The sequence below is a fragment of the Pollicipes pollicipes genome, unplaced genomic scaffold, assembly GCF_011947565.3.
Source record: "Pollicipes pollicipes isolate AB1234 unplaced genomic scaffold, Ppol_2.1 Scaffold_4295;HRSCAF=5057_pilon_pilon_pilon, whole genome shotgun sequence".
In the NCBI taxonomy this organism is placed as follows: domain Eukaryota; kingdom Metazoa; phylum Arthropoda; class Thecostraca; order Pollicipedomorpha; family Pollicipedidae; genus Pollicipes; species Pollicipes pollicipes.
In genome coordinates, this window is record NW_023596461.1 from 34,572,947 (window position 1) to 34,592,957 (window position 20,011).

The window sequence follows — 20,011 nt, forward strand, 5'->3', positions numbered from 1 at the left end:
CCATCATGCAACGTATACGACTTGATCTGCTTTTGTGTGCAGGCGGGGCGTAACCAGAGCCTTGCCAAGGGGGAACATAAGGCTGACAAAAGCCCATCTTATGGTGATCCCCCCCAAAAATCCCCGGATATAGCTTACTTGTTAACAAGTGACACGGTTTTCTTCGTTTTATTGTTATTTTTACCTTGTAACCAGAACAGAAACCAGGAGCTACTGTGAGCTCAATTGTCTGTATTTTGAGGTCAATAAACTGCAGAAATCAGGCGTTGAGCGACGACATGAAATAAATCACCGGTGCTCTTAATTTAGAATGGTTAGTTGACTATTTCTAAACGGATAGAATTCAGAAGCTTTATCAGAATTTGTTATCTCGGTTCTACTGACATTGAGGGCATCACGAAGGTAGATTGTAGATCGCTATGTTCGATCCAAATTTGAAGATGAAAATTTTATTGCAGATCGAGTGGTCGACAATGTGTATTAACATTGCTATGCCAAGTTTGTCTGAAAATGTTCACCATTCAGTCAAAATTGACCAGTGATGCAATTTATGCAACATGTTTTTTTTTAACATGCGCGTTCGCAATTCTTAGCAACAAAAACTTCCACACCAGGCGTTGCAGTCTCCATTGTCCGCCGAGCGTTAGCTCAGTTGCTCTTAGTCGTGGCTCACTGGTAGACGAAAATGATGACGCTTCTGAAATCATTTCATTGGCCATTAAACCACCGCGGAGTGCGACTACAATCTGGTGGTTAAACTGAAAGAGTAAAGGTAGAATATCTAGTTTTCGTGTTTTTGCAGCTATTCATATATCCGGGAGACAGATTAATACGGCACCCGCTGTCTGGTGGCACTTGCAGTGACCGAAACTTTTCGGTTTCACGGAAGCGACCATTTTTGTCATTGCTCTCGAGGTTGCGGGCGGGCATGTTCCTTTGCGGGCGGGCATGTTGCCTTTTGATGTAATTTGTTTCAATAACATTTTCAGAAAAAATAGCGTTCTCAGGCAAGCATGGCATAACCTTGCTCGTTTTTTAAGCTCATTTCGACCCACCCTATTCAACAATAATAAGGCCCGCATTTACTCAACAATAATGAGACCCCTTATTTCCTTCCGGGCAGGGGACCTCCTGAGTAAAACACCAGGGGTACATATCGTTTCCGGTCAGGGGCGGAAGGGCCATTCCGTCCCATCGTGAAGTGTCTTCTGGCTATCATTCTGGTGGCACGGGACGGGATTTCCTGGTCGATCCGAAGGCCATTAGAAGGATAAATCATATCACATTGTTCCCATCCCTGAAACGGGAGGCCTTTTGACCCGCGCAGTTTGCCCCGGATCAGCACAGGAAACCTCACTGACGCAACAACATCCCTGATCACCGCCGGAGTGCAATAATTGTCACATAGAATTCAGTTCCGTGTTTTTTTTTTGTTCTTCAGAGATATTAAGTTCTCCCTGATCTTCGATTGTAGATGAAATGGGGTTCCCAATTTGGATTAGCATCGCTAACCCGTGTTCGTCTTAAAATGCTTAAGATCCTGTCAGAACTGGCTACTGATGGAAAACTACGTAATGCAGCAACAGCTTCGACGCCCGGCGCTGCAATCTCCAGGCCGGTCGGCGTCGGCCTTGTGGCTGTAACACTGAGCGATGGCCAATGAGTAAAAGAAAAAGATGATGCCTCTTAAAGGAGATGGCTGGTGAACTAGGCAATCGGCATGCATGCTAAATATAGTGCAAAAGTAAGACAAATGCAGCCTTAATCTGAAACGTGGGGGGCCAGTTAACATTACTGCCCCCCCCCCCACCTTGAACATTACTGCCCCCCCACCTTGAAAAGTGGGGACCATGACCCCCCTGTCCCCCCTATTCCTACCCCCATGGTTGCAGGTGTCCGACACCTGTTTCATACACCATGTAGTGGTAACGCTGGTCCAAAAATATGCAACAAAGCAGCCATACGATCAGTTCGCGGTCGGGATACATCCGGGCCAGGGCAGTGCCCACCGACGGCGGACAGGAGAGGGCCCAGATAAGGAACATAGGACAGATTGGCCTTATTAAGTGACTTGATTCTTTTCTTAAATCTCCAGTTTCATGGCTTTTGTCATATTGTTTGTAGCAGTTTCAAGCTCCCGAATTTGTTTCCGCCTAAAATGCTGCGACAAGTCGCATTTCTTGAAAAGTAGCCAACGAAATGAAGGCGCATGAAAAATCAGTCGCACTGTGAGCCATCGATCCACTTTCAAAATTTTCACCAGCCTATATCCAGGCCGTATTTTGGCATCTACACTGTGGAGGCAGTTGCTCCCTTAATAACCCCAAATGCCCACCGGCTCGTGGAATTTCGCCTCCCCAGGAAAGATAATGTTAAAATGGACGAATTATCTAGGGAAGCTGGATAGCCTTATTGCCAAATGAAAGATAAGTCGAATAGGCAAGATCACGCACCAGTGATAAACAGCTCTAGATGCATATCTAGCATACCAGCCACGACATTTGAATAAAGAGCGACAACAGCCTCCATCCCTAACCCACCACCCCCCCTTCCCCTGGTCATCGGGTTCGCCGTCCAGGGAAGGTTCCTGAATACATCCTGAGCTTGCCCCCCCCCCCCCACACACACTTTTTGAAGCGTTCCTCCGCCTATTTCCACAGGGCCTCTCGATATCTACTGGAAGCCACCAACAATCTGGCAACGTCCCTATCTGCAATCTGCTTAGTACGACCTGAGCGAGTCTTTGCAAACATTTTTTAAAAAATTCACAAAAAGTGTTGGTGGCTTATCCGCTACAGTCATTTCGTACTTGCCTAGTTCATTCTGTTGACTGCTCAATGCAGGCAGCATGGCAGCTTCCGGTGATTTTCGATATATGGTTTCAGTCAAAAAAGAAAGCAAAGCCCCTCATAAAGTGTGCCAAATCCGGTTAATTGCTTTTGGGGCAGAGCGCGGGGACAGGAGGGTGGGGGGGGGGGGGGGGCAAAAGGGATCCTTCGTTGAAAAAAGCTACCTGAGAACACCGACAATCAGACCCTACGACTGAAGTATGGTGGTCAGAACGTATTCCGTCATTAGTCGGTATGCCTGACGTCAATAGAAATGAACGTTTATGATTGGCACAGCGGGCGGCGCAAGCCATTTAGCGAATACTTTGATGGAAACGGGAGCATGTGCATCGCTCGACCACGCGTTTGTCAGTGATAAATATCTGCTTCTCAAGCACAGCCTTGCAACGAGCTGATTATCCAAGTCAACTTTGTTTCCCACAGCTAAAGTGCGCTTCAAAAAGAGTCGCCGGGCTAAGTGCTATAGGGGAGAAATCAAAGCCGTAGCATACCTTTTGGTAGAATTCGCTGGGTAATGACCTCATATTTTCAAATCCGTTCCGTTAAAGTTTCACGCTGTCAAACCATTTATTGCACAACTACTACTTGACCCACACGTTGAGAAGCATAAAGGAAATGTTAAGCATCATTCTCACAGTGTGTTGCCCTGGGAGTCAAATGGCCACTCTCGCCTTGGAGCGGCTACTTCAAATCTAAATTCTGAGCTATTCGGAAGGAATTCAAAATGCTGGTGTCATCGGCCAGATCAGATACGTCTATGTATCAGCTCAAAGAACAAAGCAGTGTTGAACACTTTGTTAAAAATATAAAATGTGTCTTCCCAAAGTCACAAGGAAATAAAAAAACGGCAGAAACGAGGGCATTTGTTTGAAATATCGTGAGGTATTCAACTTGCGTATGATGTAGCCTACTCCATACAAAGAACATCGGCACAACATCACCTCTGTGACCGCAGGGTGGACATGGCGTGCTAGTTGATAGATTCATTCATGAGTTATTTACCAAAAATGAGTGCCTGCCCTGACGCTTTACGGAAACACGTGAGGCTGAAGGTTTTAGTGGTCTGCAGATGTAATAACCTTGGTCATACATTTAGTATGAATGAGAGCTCAGTGTACAAGCTGGTGCAGTTCTCTTCCATACCTTAAAGTCGTGCTGGTCGACGCGGCAATGCGACATTGATCAGAGCTGTCCTGATGGGCTTTCCCAAAGGATTTTTCTTTGCGAACTAAATACAAGAGGCTAATGCCTGCAAGCTTGCAGTGAAATCAGATATCTAGATAGGCGGAAGACGTGGATGGAGAAATTACCATCACAGTTAACAATATCAATAAAATATACTCTTGTGTCGTAAGTAAATTGAAATCAGGCATTACCAATGCATAAAACAATGACTAAAGCACGTACAAATGGTCTGCTACCACTGACTCATTGGTCGCTGTTAATAGCTTCAGATGCAAGAGTTAGGGGCTGATGATGATATATGCACGCATGTGTTATGGTTAAACGTGTAAGGGAATGCTCAACATGTGAAGATATTCAAACAAGCTCCAGATATTATGAAATAAGTTCACGCACAACTTTTCACTTTTTCTTGCGTTTTTTCATTGCGTCATGACACGTTTTTATGACGTTGGGATGCTGCCAAACTAGCTGTGGGAAATTGCCACTCTCCACTCACTTGTAGTGCTTCAAACTGGCTCAAAGGTGGCAGCACGGTGCTAGAAGCCGCGCTAAGCCAAGCATCATTATGTGCTCGTGTTTTGGTCCTTTCTCATGGTGTTCATGCTTATTTATCCCTGAATTTAAAATGTTTACTTGTCTTCACATACCCGGCTATGACACTCTTCTTAACTTATTAAGCTTAAGCTTCAATGTGAACGACTCGTAATATGGATACGAATTTTCCTCTAATTTAATGATACGTTGTCTGTCGCTAGGTACTGCCGCTCTCCAATCAGAGCTTCAGCTGTTGGTCAGGACTACGCATCTGTTCTTTGGTTGCTGATTCAGGACTTCGGCTGCTCAGCATAGTCTGAAACTGCTCAGTCGGATTCGGGATTGTGGTCGTTCAGTCATGACTGCATCTGCTCAGTCGTGGCTGCAGCTGCTGCTCAATGCCGACTGCAGTTACTTGGTGACTCAGTGGTGGCTGCAGCTGCTGAGCAGGTGGCCCATCTGTGTACCGGAAGCCCACTGCTAGGTGCGCATCCAGAGCCTTGGCAAGGGAGGAGGCACAGGGCTGACAAAGGGCCCCGTGAAAGTAAAAGCCCCCCCCCCCCCCGCAAAGAAACGCCGGATATGTCCCATTTGTGAATGAGGGGACGTCTTTCTTTGATGTTTTTCATGTTTGTCTTCTATAGCTGAAACAGATGTCAGAAGCTACTGTGAGATCAGTTCTGCCTGGATTTCATAGCCAGTGAACTTTGCGTTATATGCGTTAAGCGATTACATGCAAATGGCGCCGGTGCTCTTCATTTTGCAATGGTGAAGTGGACTTTCTAAACCGATAGAACTCAGTGAGTTTGTCAGAATCTTTACCTGGGCTGTACGGAGAATTTCAAGGATCTCACGAATGTATGTCAAAATTCGTCAACATTTTGTATTAACATGGCTAAGTCATGTTTGTCTGGAAATGTCAGAATCAATTGATTTGTTTTTTAATAGAAAATTTCAGTCATGGCAGAAAAAAAATCAGTCGGAATTGATTAGTGATATAGCAGCATATATGATATTTTCCGTTTCGATGGATTTGTTAGTTGGTCCAGAGTATAGCCTCAAACTTGTAAAAAAGCTGCACACAGTCTCACCTTTGAGCGGCACGAAAGAATCTTTCAAGGCATTCGGAACGATTGCTTTACGACGGTTGTGCTTGCGCGCACGACGCCCGCCGCCTTATGCCACATGCAGTGGCCAAGGCCGTCGGGTCGACGGAATCTGCAACCCAGGCTATCGCTGTCCTTGCTCCCGAGATTGCGGTGCACAGGCTCAAAACTTTTTGAAGTAATTTGTCACTTGTCGATTCTGCATAAGAATAAACATCCCCAGACAAACATAGGCTTGTCCATTGCAGCTCATTTCAACCCACTCTAGTCAACCCTAATGAAACTCTTTTTCACTCCGGGAAAGGGGCCCCTTGAGTGGAAGACTAGGGCGCACATTATTGTTAGCGGTCAAGGGCTGAAGGGTCATTCCTCCCCACCGCGTTGTGTCTTCCGGTCGTTGACCACTAACCTGCGTTCAAGCCATGTGTTGGCAAGGACCCCTAGTCGGCCGGAGGCAGTGTTCATGGAGGCCTGATCAGCCTGGAGGGGCCAACAGGTCTGGCGATCCCGATTGGAGGACCCCATTGGAGGGTCTGAGGTCACGAAGGCCTGGCCGGAGTCTTATTCAGGAGCCTATATGAATGAATGGGTCCGTACGTCAGTCAGGCGGCGCCACCAGTGCCGCACAGTCGGCTCCACATCGGTACAGGCCTGAGGGCCTACTTGTGTCGGTCGGCTCTCGTGTCGGCCAGCGGCCGCAGTGCCCAACAGGGGCCGTGTGACCGCAAATAGTCCCGAGTCGGCCAGGAGCGGTGCTTGAGGTGGTCCGAAGAAGGGCCGAAGGGTCTCTTGAGACCAAAGATCCAGGGCTCGATTGGAAGGCTGAAGGGCCCAAGCGGCTGGCTGTAGGTCACATTAAGGACCCTCGCCCGTGAGGCGATGCTCTCAAATGTCAGTAAGAGGGGCTATTGAACTGACTGGGGACCCCTGAAACAGAGCGTCCCTTTATTTCGGCCAGAGATTACAAGCACCGAACAGCTGGCTGGCTCCGTGTCGGTCTGGGCTTTGGGGGTCCATTTCTAACCAGGGACTCGGCCGGGCCCATGGTTTACATTGGCCGGGGGCCCTGCAATAATGTGGGGCTCCTGCATCGTTCAGGGGCCCATAGTGCCTAACAGGGTATTTTGTGTGAACAAGGGTCCTCGAATCGGTCAGAAAATTTGTTCAACAGGGCTGGGGGCGGGACCGCGAATGACAGAGGACCTCTTGCGTTGGCCAGGTCCCTCTGACAACAAAAGGAGGTATTATAGCTTATGACGATTGCTCATGTCGAGGCAATGTGAGGGTCCTGTGTCAATCAGCCCCCCCCCCCCCCCCCTGTACCGACCCATCCTTCCTTCACTATAGGGAGCCCACTGCCCAACCGCTCAGCCGGTGACTCGTCCTTCTCTATCGGGAACTCACTGCCCAGCCGCTCAGCCGGTGACCCATCCTCCTCTTTCGGGAGCCCAGTGCACGGCGGTTTTGCTGCCCGGTCGGTAGGCTCTGTTGGACTGTAGCCGCCACGACGGGGGGGTCAGATTTTTCATCTGCTCTCGGGTGTTGCTCGTCACGGCTAATGAAGCACGACTCCCGTGGGTGACACCCGCGTCTAGGCGCACGGTCGCGTGTAAAGGCGGAATGCTCCAGACTGCAGCCACGACTCTGCAGTCGGGCCGGAATGCTGGTAACGCAGCAGCGGCCAAACTATCCGCACAGTTAGGACTGCCGCCCAGCTGCTTTGCTCAATAACGCCGAGGAATTCCGTCGGAGGATCGCTCGCCGGCGCCGCTCGCGCTCGACGCGGGCAGGTTTTGAACGCGGGAGGAGGCCAGGGGGACGCCATCCCAGGCAGGCCTGACCTGATTGAGACGTCAGCGAAGGGTCGCCGCCGGCGCCCGCCCAGCATCGATGCTCGAGCGTGACAGTGTTTGAAATGAAACAATATCGGCCGCAAATTTAATAAAGTCCGCGCGGCGCGGTCGGGACGGCCGGCAATATGGCGTAGTTACCCTGTGATGGCCTGCGGGCCGGTGAGAGCAGGACAGCACGGGGTCATCCCGACCTGCTCCCCCCCCCCCCCCACGCCCGCCCCTCCACCTACGTCCCAGTCTGCCCGGCCGACGAGGAGACAGTGTCTGGACGAGGTGAAGATAATGCCATTCGCAGCGGTGGATCGTTGGCCGAAGCTCCGCCGGTGGTCTGCCGTAGGCACCTTGAAAGCTGGCGAGAAGCTGGGCAAACGACACTGGTGGCTTTGTGATCTGCTCGATGTGGTGCCAGGTCGGTGTGAGACGCGGGGTTGGTGTCATGTCCGTGTCATGTCCGTGCGTGTATTTGAGCGACCCGAATATACACATGGACATCACACCAACCTCGCGTCTCTCCACTCAACTCGAGGCTATTAATGCCCATCATGGCAGAGATGTACTAAGGTGAAAGAGACGAGCATACACGGGCATACGATATAAAGGCGTGTGCAGGCATACAAGCATGCAGACATCTGCACGAGCGTCGTTGCATGTCACTGAATTGCCGTTGATCACTTAGCGCTTCAGATGCCTAGTGACGGTTACGACCGGTGGTCGCTTGAGGCTGCACGGCACTGCGTTGTACAGCTCAGGTGCACGGGAGGGAAGACGACGCTTTTCCATCTCAGTGTGGGAGCGGAGCACAGCCAAGTCACTGGCCTGTCCCGTGAGTCGCAGAGGGACATCACCCGCGGTCCGTAACTGGCCGGTCAGAGGGGCCGGCCAGTTGATTGCTGACACCTCCTTTACCAGAACACTGTGTGGGATGGGGATGGTGTGGAGCCTCCCTAAATCAACAGCCCAGAGTCAGCCAAGCTTCTGAGGGAGGTTTGAAGCATGATCGGATTTTCGCGGCCGAAAATGACCTTCGCAGCAAAGCCTAATGCTTTCCGGATCTAGACAAATTACTCTGTGTGCCGTTGCCATAGACTGGTATAATGTGAGATCAGCTTGACGGTACAATGAAACGCCGCCTGTGGTCGGCCGATGTGTTGGCGTATTGGACAAGTTTCTAAAACAGCCATGGTAGTTCTTTCATAGGAAGTGTGCTGTTCTCTGACACTGTTTCTGCTCCACAACCTCTTCAGCAAACTGAAGTCTCACGCGTGCCGCCGCTTCACATCCCTGAGCCAAACTGTGACCCCTTGACACGAATAGCGTGCCACTCAATCCAGGAAGTTATAAGTAAAATCTCGCTTTTTCATCATTGCTGCGTAAAACTTGCCAATCAGATCTCTCTTCGGTAATAGGCCGGTGCACCCCGACGGTGTCAGTGCTGCCGCATACCAGGCAGGCTTCGGCTCCGACGGTGTCAGTGCTGCCGCATACTGCCATTTCGACGGTGTCAGTGCTGCCGCATACTGCCACTTCGACGGCGTCAGTGCTGCCGCATACTGCCACTCCGACGGTGTCAGTGCTGCCGCATACTGCCACTTCGACGGTGTCAGTGCTGCCGTATACTGCCACTCCGACGGTGTCAGTGCTGCCGCGTAGTGCCACTTAAACGGTGTCAGTGCTGCTGAATACTGTCACTCCGACAGTGTCAGTGCTGCCGCATACTGCCACTCCGACGGTGTCAGTGCTGCCGCATACTGCCACTCCGACGGTGTCAGTGCTGCCGCATACTGCCACTCCGACGGTGTCAGTGCTGCCGCATGCTGCCACTCCGACGGTGTCAGTGCTGCCGCATACTGCCACTCCGACGGTGTCAGTGCTGTCGCATACCACCGGTGCACTCCGACGGTGTCAGTGCTGCCGCATACCAGGCAAGTTTCGGCGCGTTCTCTTTGTTGCCGTCTGGCCCACGTTGCGAGCGCGTCAGCCGCCTCAAAGCAAATCTCGTCAGAAAGCGGTCACTTATTCCACTTTTATGCCCCTTTGTCCGCAACGGGGACGAAGAAATTCATTCGAGCGGCGTGCTGACGAGGGGGAAAAATCGACCCTACACGGGCCCAGTTACCAGACGGCGCCATATCATTTGAATAACGCGATGTCTGCGGGGCTTAACGGGCGCCCAGAGACGGCGCTGGCCGCGTGTATGATTGGTCTGAGCACTGTGCCGCGGTCTTGGGTGCCCCCCTGTGCCACCGACCGATAGCGCGGTACATTAGCGCCGCTCACAGCTAGGGGCTTTATAGCGGCATTAAATCCGGCCGGGGCTGCGATGCTCTCAGGCCAAAGCGGAGGCACACCACTTCCCGCCAGAACCATTGAGACGTTTACGTGCCGATTGTGATGGATACGAATGGCGACGGCGAGCCTGTGGAGATAAGGGACACTGAGGAGGCCTGGCGTGACTCGTGGCGTTTGTGCGTGTCCCCTCAGACCTCTAATCCGCTCATGTTCTTTGCTAAGTAACCGTAACAGAGTTACTGCAGTTCGATGTTGAGCACGTTTTTTGCTATGATGCCGCTGTCAGTCAGCCATGTGTCGGCATGCTAGGCATGTTGCCATAGAACGTGGTAAAAAAAAACGCTCTATTGTGAAAATCACGATTAAAGGTGAGCTGCCAGTTTGACCGAAACACACCTTAGAGGGGGTGTCCCACAATTAAGAAGATATTGAGGCAAGCATGATGGAAAAAGCTCACTTTCAACTTTTGGTATGCTTATATGTGCATGTGCGTGTGTTCTGTAGCTTCTCTCGTGCTGTTCCTGTACGTGTTTCCGTGATGGCACGTGATGCTTTTACTCGCATTTACATTCCTGGTTGCGTAACTATTCACGGATTATTCGATTTCCGGCGTCATGCTCGCCGTGACCAGTTGAACCACTCAATTTCCTGTATCACGTGTGACCGAAGGTGGTTCGCGTTCGCAATCCACTGTTTTAACGTCGTTCTCGCTCTATCCCGCATCCCCGGGACATCTCGCTTCTCCGGGGCAGGCCACATGCGCCACGCTCGAGTGGGACGAAGTGGCCCCTGGTGGCCTTAGTCCGAGCGCTGAGCGCGCGCACACACCGCGTAGGGGTCGCTGTGTGGGCGAAGCCTCGGCGTATGGGTCTCCAGGTGCATGCGATCCTTCCCCACTGTTATCCGCTTTCCTTCGTTTCATAGCCCTGAAATGACCATGACGGCCGAAAGGCTCTGATCCAAATGACCAATAACCAATCGTGATCGAGACTTGCATTTCTCTGGTTGATAGCTGACTGCGGTCTGTTGATGGGACAGTTGGTACCAACGTACTTTAGACACGAATAAATCAATGGCTGTATTCGTCTTGACCTTGAAAACAATTTGGCCACTCAGGCAGAATTCGTGTGACGTTTCTCTGACATACATCTCTGGTTGACTTCCTATTAGCCGGCGCGAAAGTCTGCACCAGGTCGCGTGCGCCTAGCTAAAAAATAAGTGGATTTGGAATATTAAAATTTACATAGCTCTGAACTGCAGGAAATGATCTTAAAAACGACTCATCAGTTCAATGGCCCACACAAATGTGGAACAGTCCATTAAACGAACAAGGGTACCGCAAGGATACGGGGTCGAACGGCCTCCTGCATTTTAGAATCCTTTCGGAGACCATGTTATAAATATAAATCACTTCGTTGATAAACACTTCCTACGCATTAACTGTGAAATCAAGTGCAACGGGACTGGTTAATGTTTATCATGTTCTTGCGGGAGAAAAACTTTGCTTAGGGGGCTTTACAATTGCCGTCTACATGACAGTTGAAAACTAGACAGCATATGGGTTATGTAGCGTATGTAGCGTGTGAAAGTTCGGTGGTACATGATGATTGAATTGCCCATACGCTACGGTGCACAACAATTAAGCGCATATCAAACGATACCGGTTGAATAGATCCACCAGATGCCGTTCAGCGGTCTGACAGTGGCGTGTCAGCGTCCTCGCAGGGACCTAATATCCGAAGCAGCTCAAGACGTCCCACCAGATCCGTCATGACTGGCAGCACTCCGGCCGATTATTTGTATTGTTCCAGCAACCAATAACACCGCTGTGAAGGAGCGTCTGCATATGATCAGACAACCCGACCCTGAACACCACGCGCCCGCAGACCGGATATTGCAGGATCCGTGCACTGTTTGTTCCACAACATCTCCTCGAACACTTGAGTGATGTACTCCGTCGTAAGCCGCGTTCGCCGGCTGCCCTCAGGTGCTGGCTGCCCACGGACGGATGCAGCACCGCTTCACAGACCGGCTGAGTCACGTGACCCGGGGCTTACGCGCCCAGCAGGCGGCTCCCGACCAGCAGTGAAGTCAGGGCGCGCCCAGCCGGCAGCGCCCGACCAGCAGTGAAGTCAGGGCGCGCCCAGCCGGCAGCGCCCGACCAGCAGTGACATCACGGCGCGCCCAGCAGGCAGCGCCCGACCAGCAGTGACGTCAGGGCACGCCCAGCAGGCAACGCCCGACCAGCAGTGACGTCAGGGCACGCCCAGCAGGCAGCGCCCGACCAGCAGTAACGTCAACCGAACCAGCCGTGGTGTCACAACGTTGCGGACCGTGGCCAGTGTTTGGTGGCCCTGCCGAACTGCAGCGCCTGTGAAACATGCCAGTACAACACGCTCCTTTCAACGCCTGACGGTGCTCGGGAGGTGATCGCATGTGTTGGCCTTTTCATGCTTTCGAATGGCAGCGTTATCCCAGCTGCATGAGCACCCAGCTTGCGGATGTCGCTTTTGTCTGCTTCGCTCAGTTTCCGTGCGCTAAACGCAATACATATGCTGGCCGGGTGCAAGCAGTCGGTCCTCTCGTAGTGCGGGCCGCGAGCTGGTTACGTTCCACCGCAGCGCAGGGCCCCAGGCGAGTCGACTGAGCGGCGCCCCGACCTGCGGGCTCACCGTATGCCGACACAGCCCCCGACGATCAAATGTCGCCGCTCCGATTACGGCAACCGACCTTTCTCAATTCCCGGCCGGCTGGACGGCTTCCGCCTCGCCAGACGCCGAGTGGGGTTCGACCGCAGTTGGCTGGCCAAGGAAGCGCTCTGGAACACACACACTGCACCTCGTAGCACGCGGCTACGCGCTGCAAGGTGCAGTGTGTGTGTTCCAGAGCGGCTACGGCTACGCGCGACCTGTCCGGCTCCCAGCGCCGTGCCACAGCGTCCGTGTGTGGGCGGCGCCGGGTGCGCCGGACGATGAGATGAGTCACCCCCGTCGCGCCCCGGGCGAGGCGCTCTTGCTCTTGAGTTCCCCTGGTGCGCTCTCGGTGACCGGCGCCGGATGCGCGGGCAACGAGACTCGTCACCCGCCGCGCTCCGGGCGAGACGCTCTCGCTCTTGTCGAGTTCCCCTGGTGCGCTCTCGGTGACCGGCGCCGGATGCGCGGGCGACGAGACTCGCCACCCGCCGCGCTCTGGGCGAGACGCTCTCGCCGGGGTGCCCCGGTCGCCACCGTTATTGCGCAGATTCAGCCGGGCCGTCGCGGCGTGGGTCGCTTGCACGCCATGATTCGCCCGTTGCATATGAATAGTGGTCAATTGCACGCACGGCGCGGCGGCCTGGCGGCCATTGTGGTGCGGTGGCGTGCTCTCGGATGGCGCCTGGGCCAAGTGGCGGTGCTTGGGGCGCGGAGGAGACGGCGTCGGACTGCGCTGGGGCCGCGCCAGCTCCGGCCGATCTCGGGCGCTGATGGGGGACGGCGGCGCTTGGCGCGGGCGCCGGAGAAATGGTGCGGGGCGGAGGCGCTTCCAGCCGCTCCATAGTGGCGCATTGGCGGGGATGTCGGCGGTGTAAAAGGCTCAGAAAGCGAGTTGTCTTCGCTGATTGCGAACCAACTCGTGGAATAGCCTGAAAGTCACGCGGGTCGAGGGAGCCGTCGAACGCCAATTTCGGAAAGGAGATCTGATTCGGCACAATATTCGCCGTCGGTGGCCAACGCCCCGATCATTCGCGCAGGCTCTGGGGTTTGGGGATGTCGGGACGGCTAGTGCATTGAGCAGCTGGCGTGCTGCGAGGCACACGATGCCTGCACACGAAGTTTATTTGACGGACGGCACGGTCTGTTTATTCCACCAGTACGGTAATTCGTTCTCTGGTTGCTTGGTATGGTAAGTCGATAGCTGATTCCGTTCCGTCTCTCTTTATAGAGCGCCATATCGAACGATGTTATGTCTATGACAAAGCCCGTACATGTAAAGATGTTGTCACACAACACTACAGCGTGGAAGATTGACTAAGTCATACCTAGGTTTAACATCACTGCGTTTGTTTACATTACTGTTTTTATCACTCCATTGTGATTCTTCGTCGCAGACGAGCATTTCAAGCATGCTCTGGGAAGGCGATTGAAGTAGTCCATATCACAGCCCCTACACCACTGATGTACTCATGTTACTTCCAATAATTCCGCGCCCCCTTCCCCTTTGCTCGCGGGCGCAAAGGCACCACTTTTTGGAGGGTGGTCAGACCAGCAGTTAGGTCGGTTCTCACTGTAAAGGGTCTCCCTTATACAGTATGCATTGCATTACGTTTCTGCTTATGCATGCTACCCTTTTGTCGTAATTCGCTATAATGTACTCATACAAATTCCAGGAACGCAAACGATGGATTACTTTAATGTTGTGCACGCAACAAATAGTTAGAATGCATCTGTTAGGGCCAATGACACGTTATGAAGTCATCAGGTTACGAACGGAAGTCATCTAAAACAACTCGGTAATTGCTGAGCCAACTTAATTTTTGGCTGCGTTCTTACGATAAACCCGGGCACACGTCATGTTGGGCATAGTGCTTAATCGTCGTGAGTAATGCAATACCGCACGGTGTTTTTAGCTTCAGGGTTATTTTTGCAATATGTTTTACCGCCCCACTGGCCAGGTTGCCGTTAAGTATGGAAATAATTCGGCGAGGAAAGATGAATTGCTGAAAACATGTGCTGTAAGTTAGTTTTCATTCGCAATCCAAATATGCATGTCATTTTTATTGCAAACGTCCTATTGTTGGCCTTTTCATGGTGAAACTGAGGTCGCTGACCTGCAGGGATGGATCAAGGATCCTGTCAAGGAAAGGGCCACGCTTCACTTTGCTTTCCGCCCTCGCAAAAGTCCACGGATTCCGGTCACTTCATTTTCAGTTTCTTACTTTTAATCGAGAAATTATCTTCCTCTGTGCATGGTAGATGGCTAGGCATAAAAGGTACATACATACATGGCATACGTTTTTCAGAGACTGATGCCCTTTCCATTCTGAGCTAAGAAGATGGGGAAAAACGGGTTAAAGTTTTCAATCGAAATCAGACATCACAGCACGACTTGCGTCACTGGCCGTCCTTAGCTCACTCAAGCTCTTTAGCTCACTTTAGCTCACTGGCCATCTTAAGCTCACATGCGATGAAACCAGCAGAAAGTTGCGTTTTGTAGGTCACTGACCTTGCAGTTAATGGTCGAAAGCGAAAATATTGGCTTGCTCCTTAATTGTAAATCATATTGACTCACAGGATTTCGCGTGACGCGAATATTGTTGTAGCAGAAGGCGGCGAAGCCAGTGAAATTCGTAGACTGTTGACCAATCTACTTTCTGGCAGTAAAACATATGGCCAGTTCCTTGGAACATGCGGAATGCTTGTGCTGTTAACGTGGAAATAAGTAAACCTTACGTTGAATGTTTTGAACATCGTGAAGGAGTGCGAAGTTCGGGCCAAAGAAAGTGACTCCAACGATGTATAAGTAGTATGAGTATCTGACTCAACAAGTGCGGATACCAGACCTGCGCCGCCCGCGCATGGCATATCTTGCAATCGGATGCGAAAGTTTGTCGGCACACACCGCTCCTGCTATCTGCGAGACCGCCGAGACGAAATCGACATCATGTATGCTTCGAAATTCTGCATCTGTATTTGTTGGGTCAAACTAGTGCCGAAGCAAACATGCCAGGGGGCATGCGCAACTTTGCGGCGCGTAAGACGCATTTGTGCTGTTGCTATCCTCAAATACATTTATCACGCCCAGTGTGTCGCGTATTAAAAAAGTGTGTTAAATGACGTGTTCAACTAGGTGCATGCACGGGTCATTTGTTCAGACTGTCATCGGTCGGTCATCTAAATGTAAAACGTGATTGCTAATTCAACGAAAAACAGCTTTTCGTGGCGCCAAAGCTGAGCGACTGATTGGCACGTGTTTGCATATACTTGCATGTGTATGGTTTGGGTATCAGCGGCAAATCTACTCCACCCGCTCTTAAGGTCCGCCCTTATCGTTCATATTTGTTTTTATTATGGACATATTCACATACTATTGTTGTCATGCCGATGGATTTCGCTGCAGGTGGGTATTGGTCAATGTAAAGCGCACATCAAGTTGTACCTTTCTGTGAAGATCCAACTGCTATATTAAAACAATAATGTCATACGGGCGTGAGGAATATGATGTCTCCTTACTGCTAGCGCTAACCAGGGCCGACCCCCGGATCTCGTCAAGCGGATGCTCAGACACTGCGACCTGGGACGCAGCCAGAGCCACGGTAAGAGAGGTGCATTGCGCTTAACAAAGGGTAAGGGCTGGTGGAAGGGCAGCAGGAAAACTGATCCCGAAAATAAGAAATAAGAAAACAATGATTCGCCCGAATTTAGCCTGCTACATTTCGAGGAATCCTATTGTCTGAAGTTATTTTTTATGTTTAACTTAGCCTGAGTGAACCCTTCATGCTGGAAGATGCACTTCTGCACGCATTTAGAAGTAAATCAATTTGACTCATTCAGAAATGAAATGGCTACATAGAATAATTCGCGGGCGCTATTCACTTTACAGTGGTCCCTTGGACGCTTTGTGTCAGGCGGTAACAGTTTGCGTTGCTGCTAAATTTTCGCGGGGAATTCAAAGGTGCCCAATTTCTCGGGAGGTTTCAACGACGAGGGCCCGTTGGTCAAACCCCAGCGTAGATCAAAACAGGGCAAAACCTTTGCAACAATATGTCCAATCGTGGTTAATTGGTTTAGCATGCACATTTGACATACTTCGCTGAAGGGGCCAATCTGGGGTTTCTTTAGGGTGAAAGGCACAGAAGTTGTGGTGTCATGGTATTTTGGTGTCTCCCGATTGTAAGGGTTTTTTGGTTCTTTAAATGGCCCGTTTTGGGTTTGGTGCCTCTTGGGAATGAAGATAATGGTGCCCCTAAAAGAAACTTTGTGGCGCTCGCCAAATAGGCTGCCCCAAGATGTCAATGGGGAGGTGTCGCATTCCAGTGTTCGCTGGAATTAAGTGCGTCTTGAAAATAAAAGCTATGTACTTGAGAAATACAACTTTTGCTGCCCTTTTATCATGCAATTTCGGTGCGCCGAAAAGGCATCAAAATATCATGGGGGCGAAGGATGGTTCCGTGCGCCCCCCCCCCCCTTGGATCCGCCCCTGTTCACCTGAGACGCCATGCTTGATAAGGTTGCTTTAAATTCAGTTTGCGTGAGCGGTATTTTTACGCGCAGAATTAGAGTATCATTATTTTGGAACTACCGATGATGACGGTAATGGCATGGGGCATGTGCACTGCACGTGGCAAAACAAGCATGCTTGCTAATTGGTGACCCACTTGGTCGGAACTGTTGTCGCTCGTGTTGCCTTCTAGTAAATGTCAGGACACTCCCGGAGGGCCTGTACAGGGCGAGCAGCTGTTCCGATGATGGTTTGTTCCTCATGGCAGTTCCCTGGCAATGCACACTGCTCACCGCGGAGTCGGGAAAAGGCTCACTGGTGACCAATCTGACCAAGGAGACGCGCCACGTGACTGGCGAGTCTCGTCTAACGTGTCCCGCACGGCACGCCGGCAGGTCGTTACTGCACGACTCTTGTGTCCCTTTACTGAAAACTCCGAGGGGAAGTGGATGCACGACAACGAAAGCTGCTCCGTGGAGCATTTATTACTCCGTGTATGAATACAGTCATCTGGTGTCGTGACTAGGGGTTCACGCATCGTTCGGCTATCTCATGGCAACAGGTACCGAGGTTCTCAGCATCTTTTGAACATCCGGATGCCATGGCTTTCAGGACAGTGTTCAGGCGTTGGAGCAGACGTTCGCCGAACTCGGCGACCTCGCGACGGTCGCTTTGCCTGCAAAGGCCTATTCTTACCTTGCACCTTTGCTGACAGCCATGTGAATTGCCACGTCAAGTTGTTGAAATGTCCCTCGACGAAAGCAGGCAGGGCGGGCTTATTTTCACTGCATTTTTGGGGGTGGCGAGCTTGGTGTTGGTCTTGGAACAGAAGGTGGGCTTCTGTTGGCCTCGTTGCCACCCGGACTGACCGCTTCAAGACGAACGCCAGGCCGTTCTGTCAACTCCGAATTCGCCGTTTCGCCACGTAACGTCTATCTACTCCGCGCCTGACTAGGAACTACATTCCCTTATCTTTTAGCATGGGCTCCCTTTTAGCATGGGCTCCCTTTTCACTCAAACCGATTGTGCCCGACCAAGGGCAGATGAAACTGAAGGCCCCTCTCGCAAGATTTTCGGCCTCAGTTTCTCCTATCTTCCGACAGCAACCTCATAGTGCGCCTGTTGGATTTCACCCATGCTTCTCTCATCTTTGTTACGGGCGTTTTCAGGAATGGCGCGCATTGTGCCCTCGCGACCCTCACACCGCCGATCTCGGCGTGGTGTTACGCTTTTGCTACTGTCGCAGGGCTGCACTCACCGCTCAACTGGATAAGCTGAAAAAGGTGACGTGACATCACGACAAACGTGCCATCGTGACCAACGCGGCGCCGCTCGCTGCTGCTTGTACACACGCGAGCTGGCTACCGATCTACGGTTTCTGTAAGGCGCCCGCCCCGTAGGCCGCCTGGCCTCGCATTTCGTGGGCGGGAAATGGGCTCCCAGTGTTTTATGATCCCAGGCCGACTCTCATGAAGACGACACAGGAAGAGATGGCCACACGCAAGGCGCAATAGAAAGCAAAGAGAGAGCGAGACGAAAAGATAGAGAGGAAGGGATAGGAAAAGAGTGGGAGGAGAGATGAAAGAGGGCGAGAGAGAGAGAGAGAGAGAGAGAGAGAGAGAGAGAGAGAGAGAGAGAGAGAGAGAGAGAGAGAGAGAGAGAGAGAGAGAGAGAGAGAGAGAGAGAGAGAGAGGAGGCAGGAGGGAAGAAACTGATATGAAAATGAAATGTTGCTTACAGTACCTGGTTTTAAATGCAGCGTGCGCAGCCGCACCCGTGGGAATCTGGATCATGAATGCAGTTCATAAGTCACCAGGTTTATCACAGGTAATGTTTGTGTCACACAAGCACGCGCTTTTTGCGTCCTCCAAATTTCAAAAAGCATTCCCAGGCCGCCAGCCTAGCTACTGTCTCTCCCGTCGGATGGCAGGTCACCAAAGCATAGCTGAATTGCAGTTCGATAACCTTTTTCGGGCCACTGCAAGCAGGATGTTTTAGCAGAGTTGAAAGTCAACGCCTTTGTTCAGCTTAAAGGAAAAAAATCGCGTAACCCCGTGGAGCATTGTTTGTATATGCATCCATATGCCATTTCCGTGTCTAAAACGGCATCACATTTGTTGGCGCGCATACTATTATGAACAAATATTAACTTTTCTAGCGCTTGAAATGTGTCTTTATGTGTGCAAGAATATTTTCCAAAGAGCCTTGGTAACCGGATGGTTCGCGTTGTGAGGAGAACGATGCATTGAAATATAGTACAACAGTTTCCTGAAGTTGGCAGACTGTTCCCTTTTTCTAGTATGTTAACGATGCCTCCCATTTTGTTGACTTAAATAAATTATCACAGGGAAATGTGCAGGGACATTAAAATGTAATGGTTAATTGATACCTACCCGTTCAGTTTGTATCATGTCATGAAAGCTTCACTTCCACGAGTTCTGATTTTTGAATTATTCCTCCTTTTAAACACAATCAGATCCAACGAAGAATGAATATTTTGTTTTGTTGCATAGCGCTGCATTTCATTTTTGTGCCATGTATGACTGGAACAAATAAAAAGCCACTTATCGGAACGAACCCTTAGTAAACTGGTTTAACATGACATTTCCCGAAGCAATCCATGTTAACCAGGCCACCAGGGGCCACCTTGACTCATTAGTCTCGGAAGAGCGGTAGACAAAGCCGAATTCCCAAGGCTGAAAAACAGTGGTTTTGAATGTTTCGTATGACTCGACCTAATCTTACCTGTCCTCCATCTGTAATCTGCTGAGGCTATTAAGCAATGCTGGGGTATGAGACCACCGTTTGTCTTTTGTTGTCGGTTTTGAAATCACACGACGGGTGCGAGTGCCACAGGCTCCTGAATCATCGGACGATTGCGTGGTAGCCTGCGGTCAACACAACATCGGGCATGTGAAGGAGGTCCAATGTCACCATGACTGCTTCTGTATACTTCTGCGACTGCTCGTAGCCGACGTAAAGTGACTCATCTGGTCCG

At 51.1% G+C, this 20,011-nt stretch overlaps 1 protein-coding gene across 1 annotated transcript in view; it reads left to right on the top strand.

Moving 5' to 3' along the window:
* Window positions 1-12,372, top strand: part of LOC119097590 (uncharacterized) — a 51,156-nt gene extending 38,784 nt beyond the window's left edge. The window contains exon 5 of the mRNA XM_037220634.1: window positions 11,804-12,372. Within this exon, the coding sequence (XP_037076529.1) occupies window positions 11,804-11,905 (102 nt within the window). The 3' untranslated portion in view covers window positions 11,906-12,372. The remainder of the gene's footprint in view (window positions 1-11,803) is intronic.
* The last annotated feature ends 7,639 nt before the right edge of the window (window positions 12,373-20,011 follow it).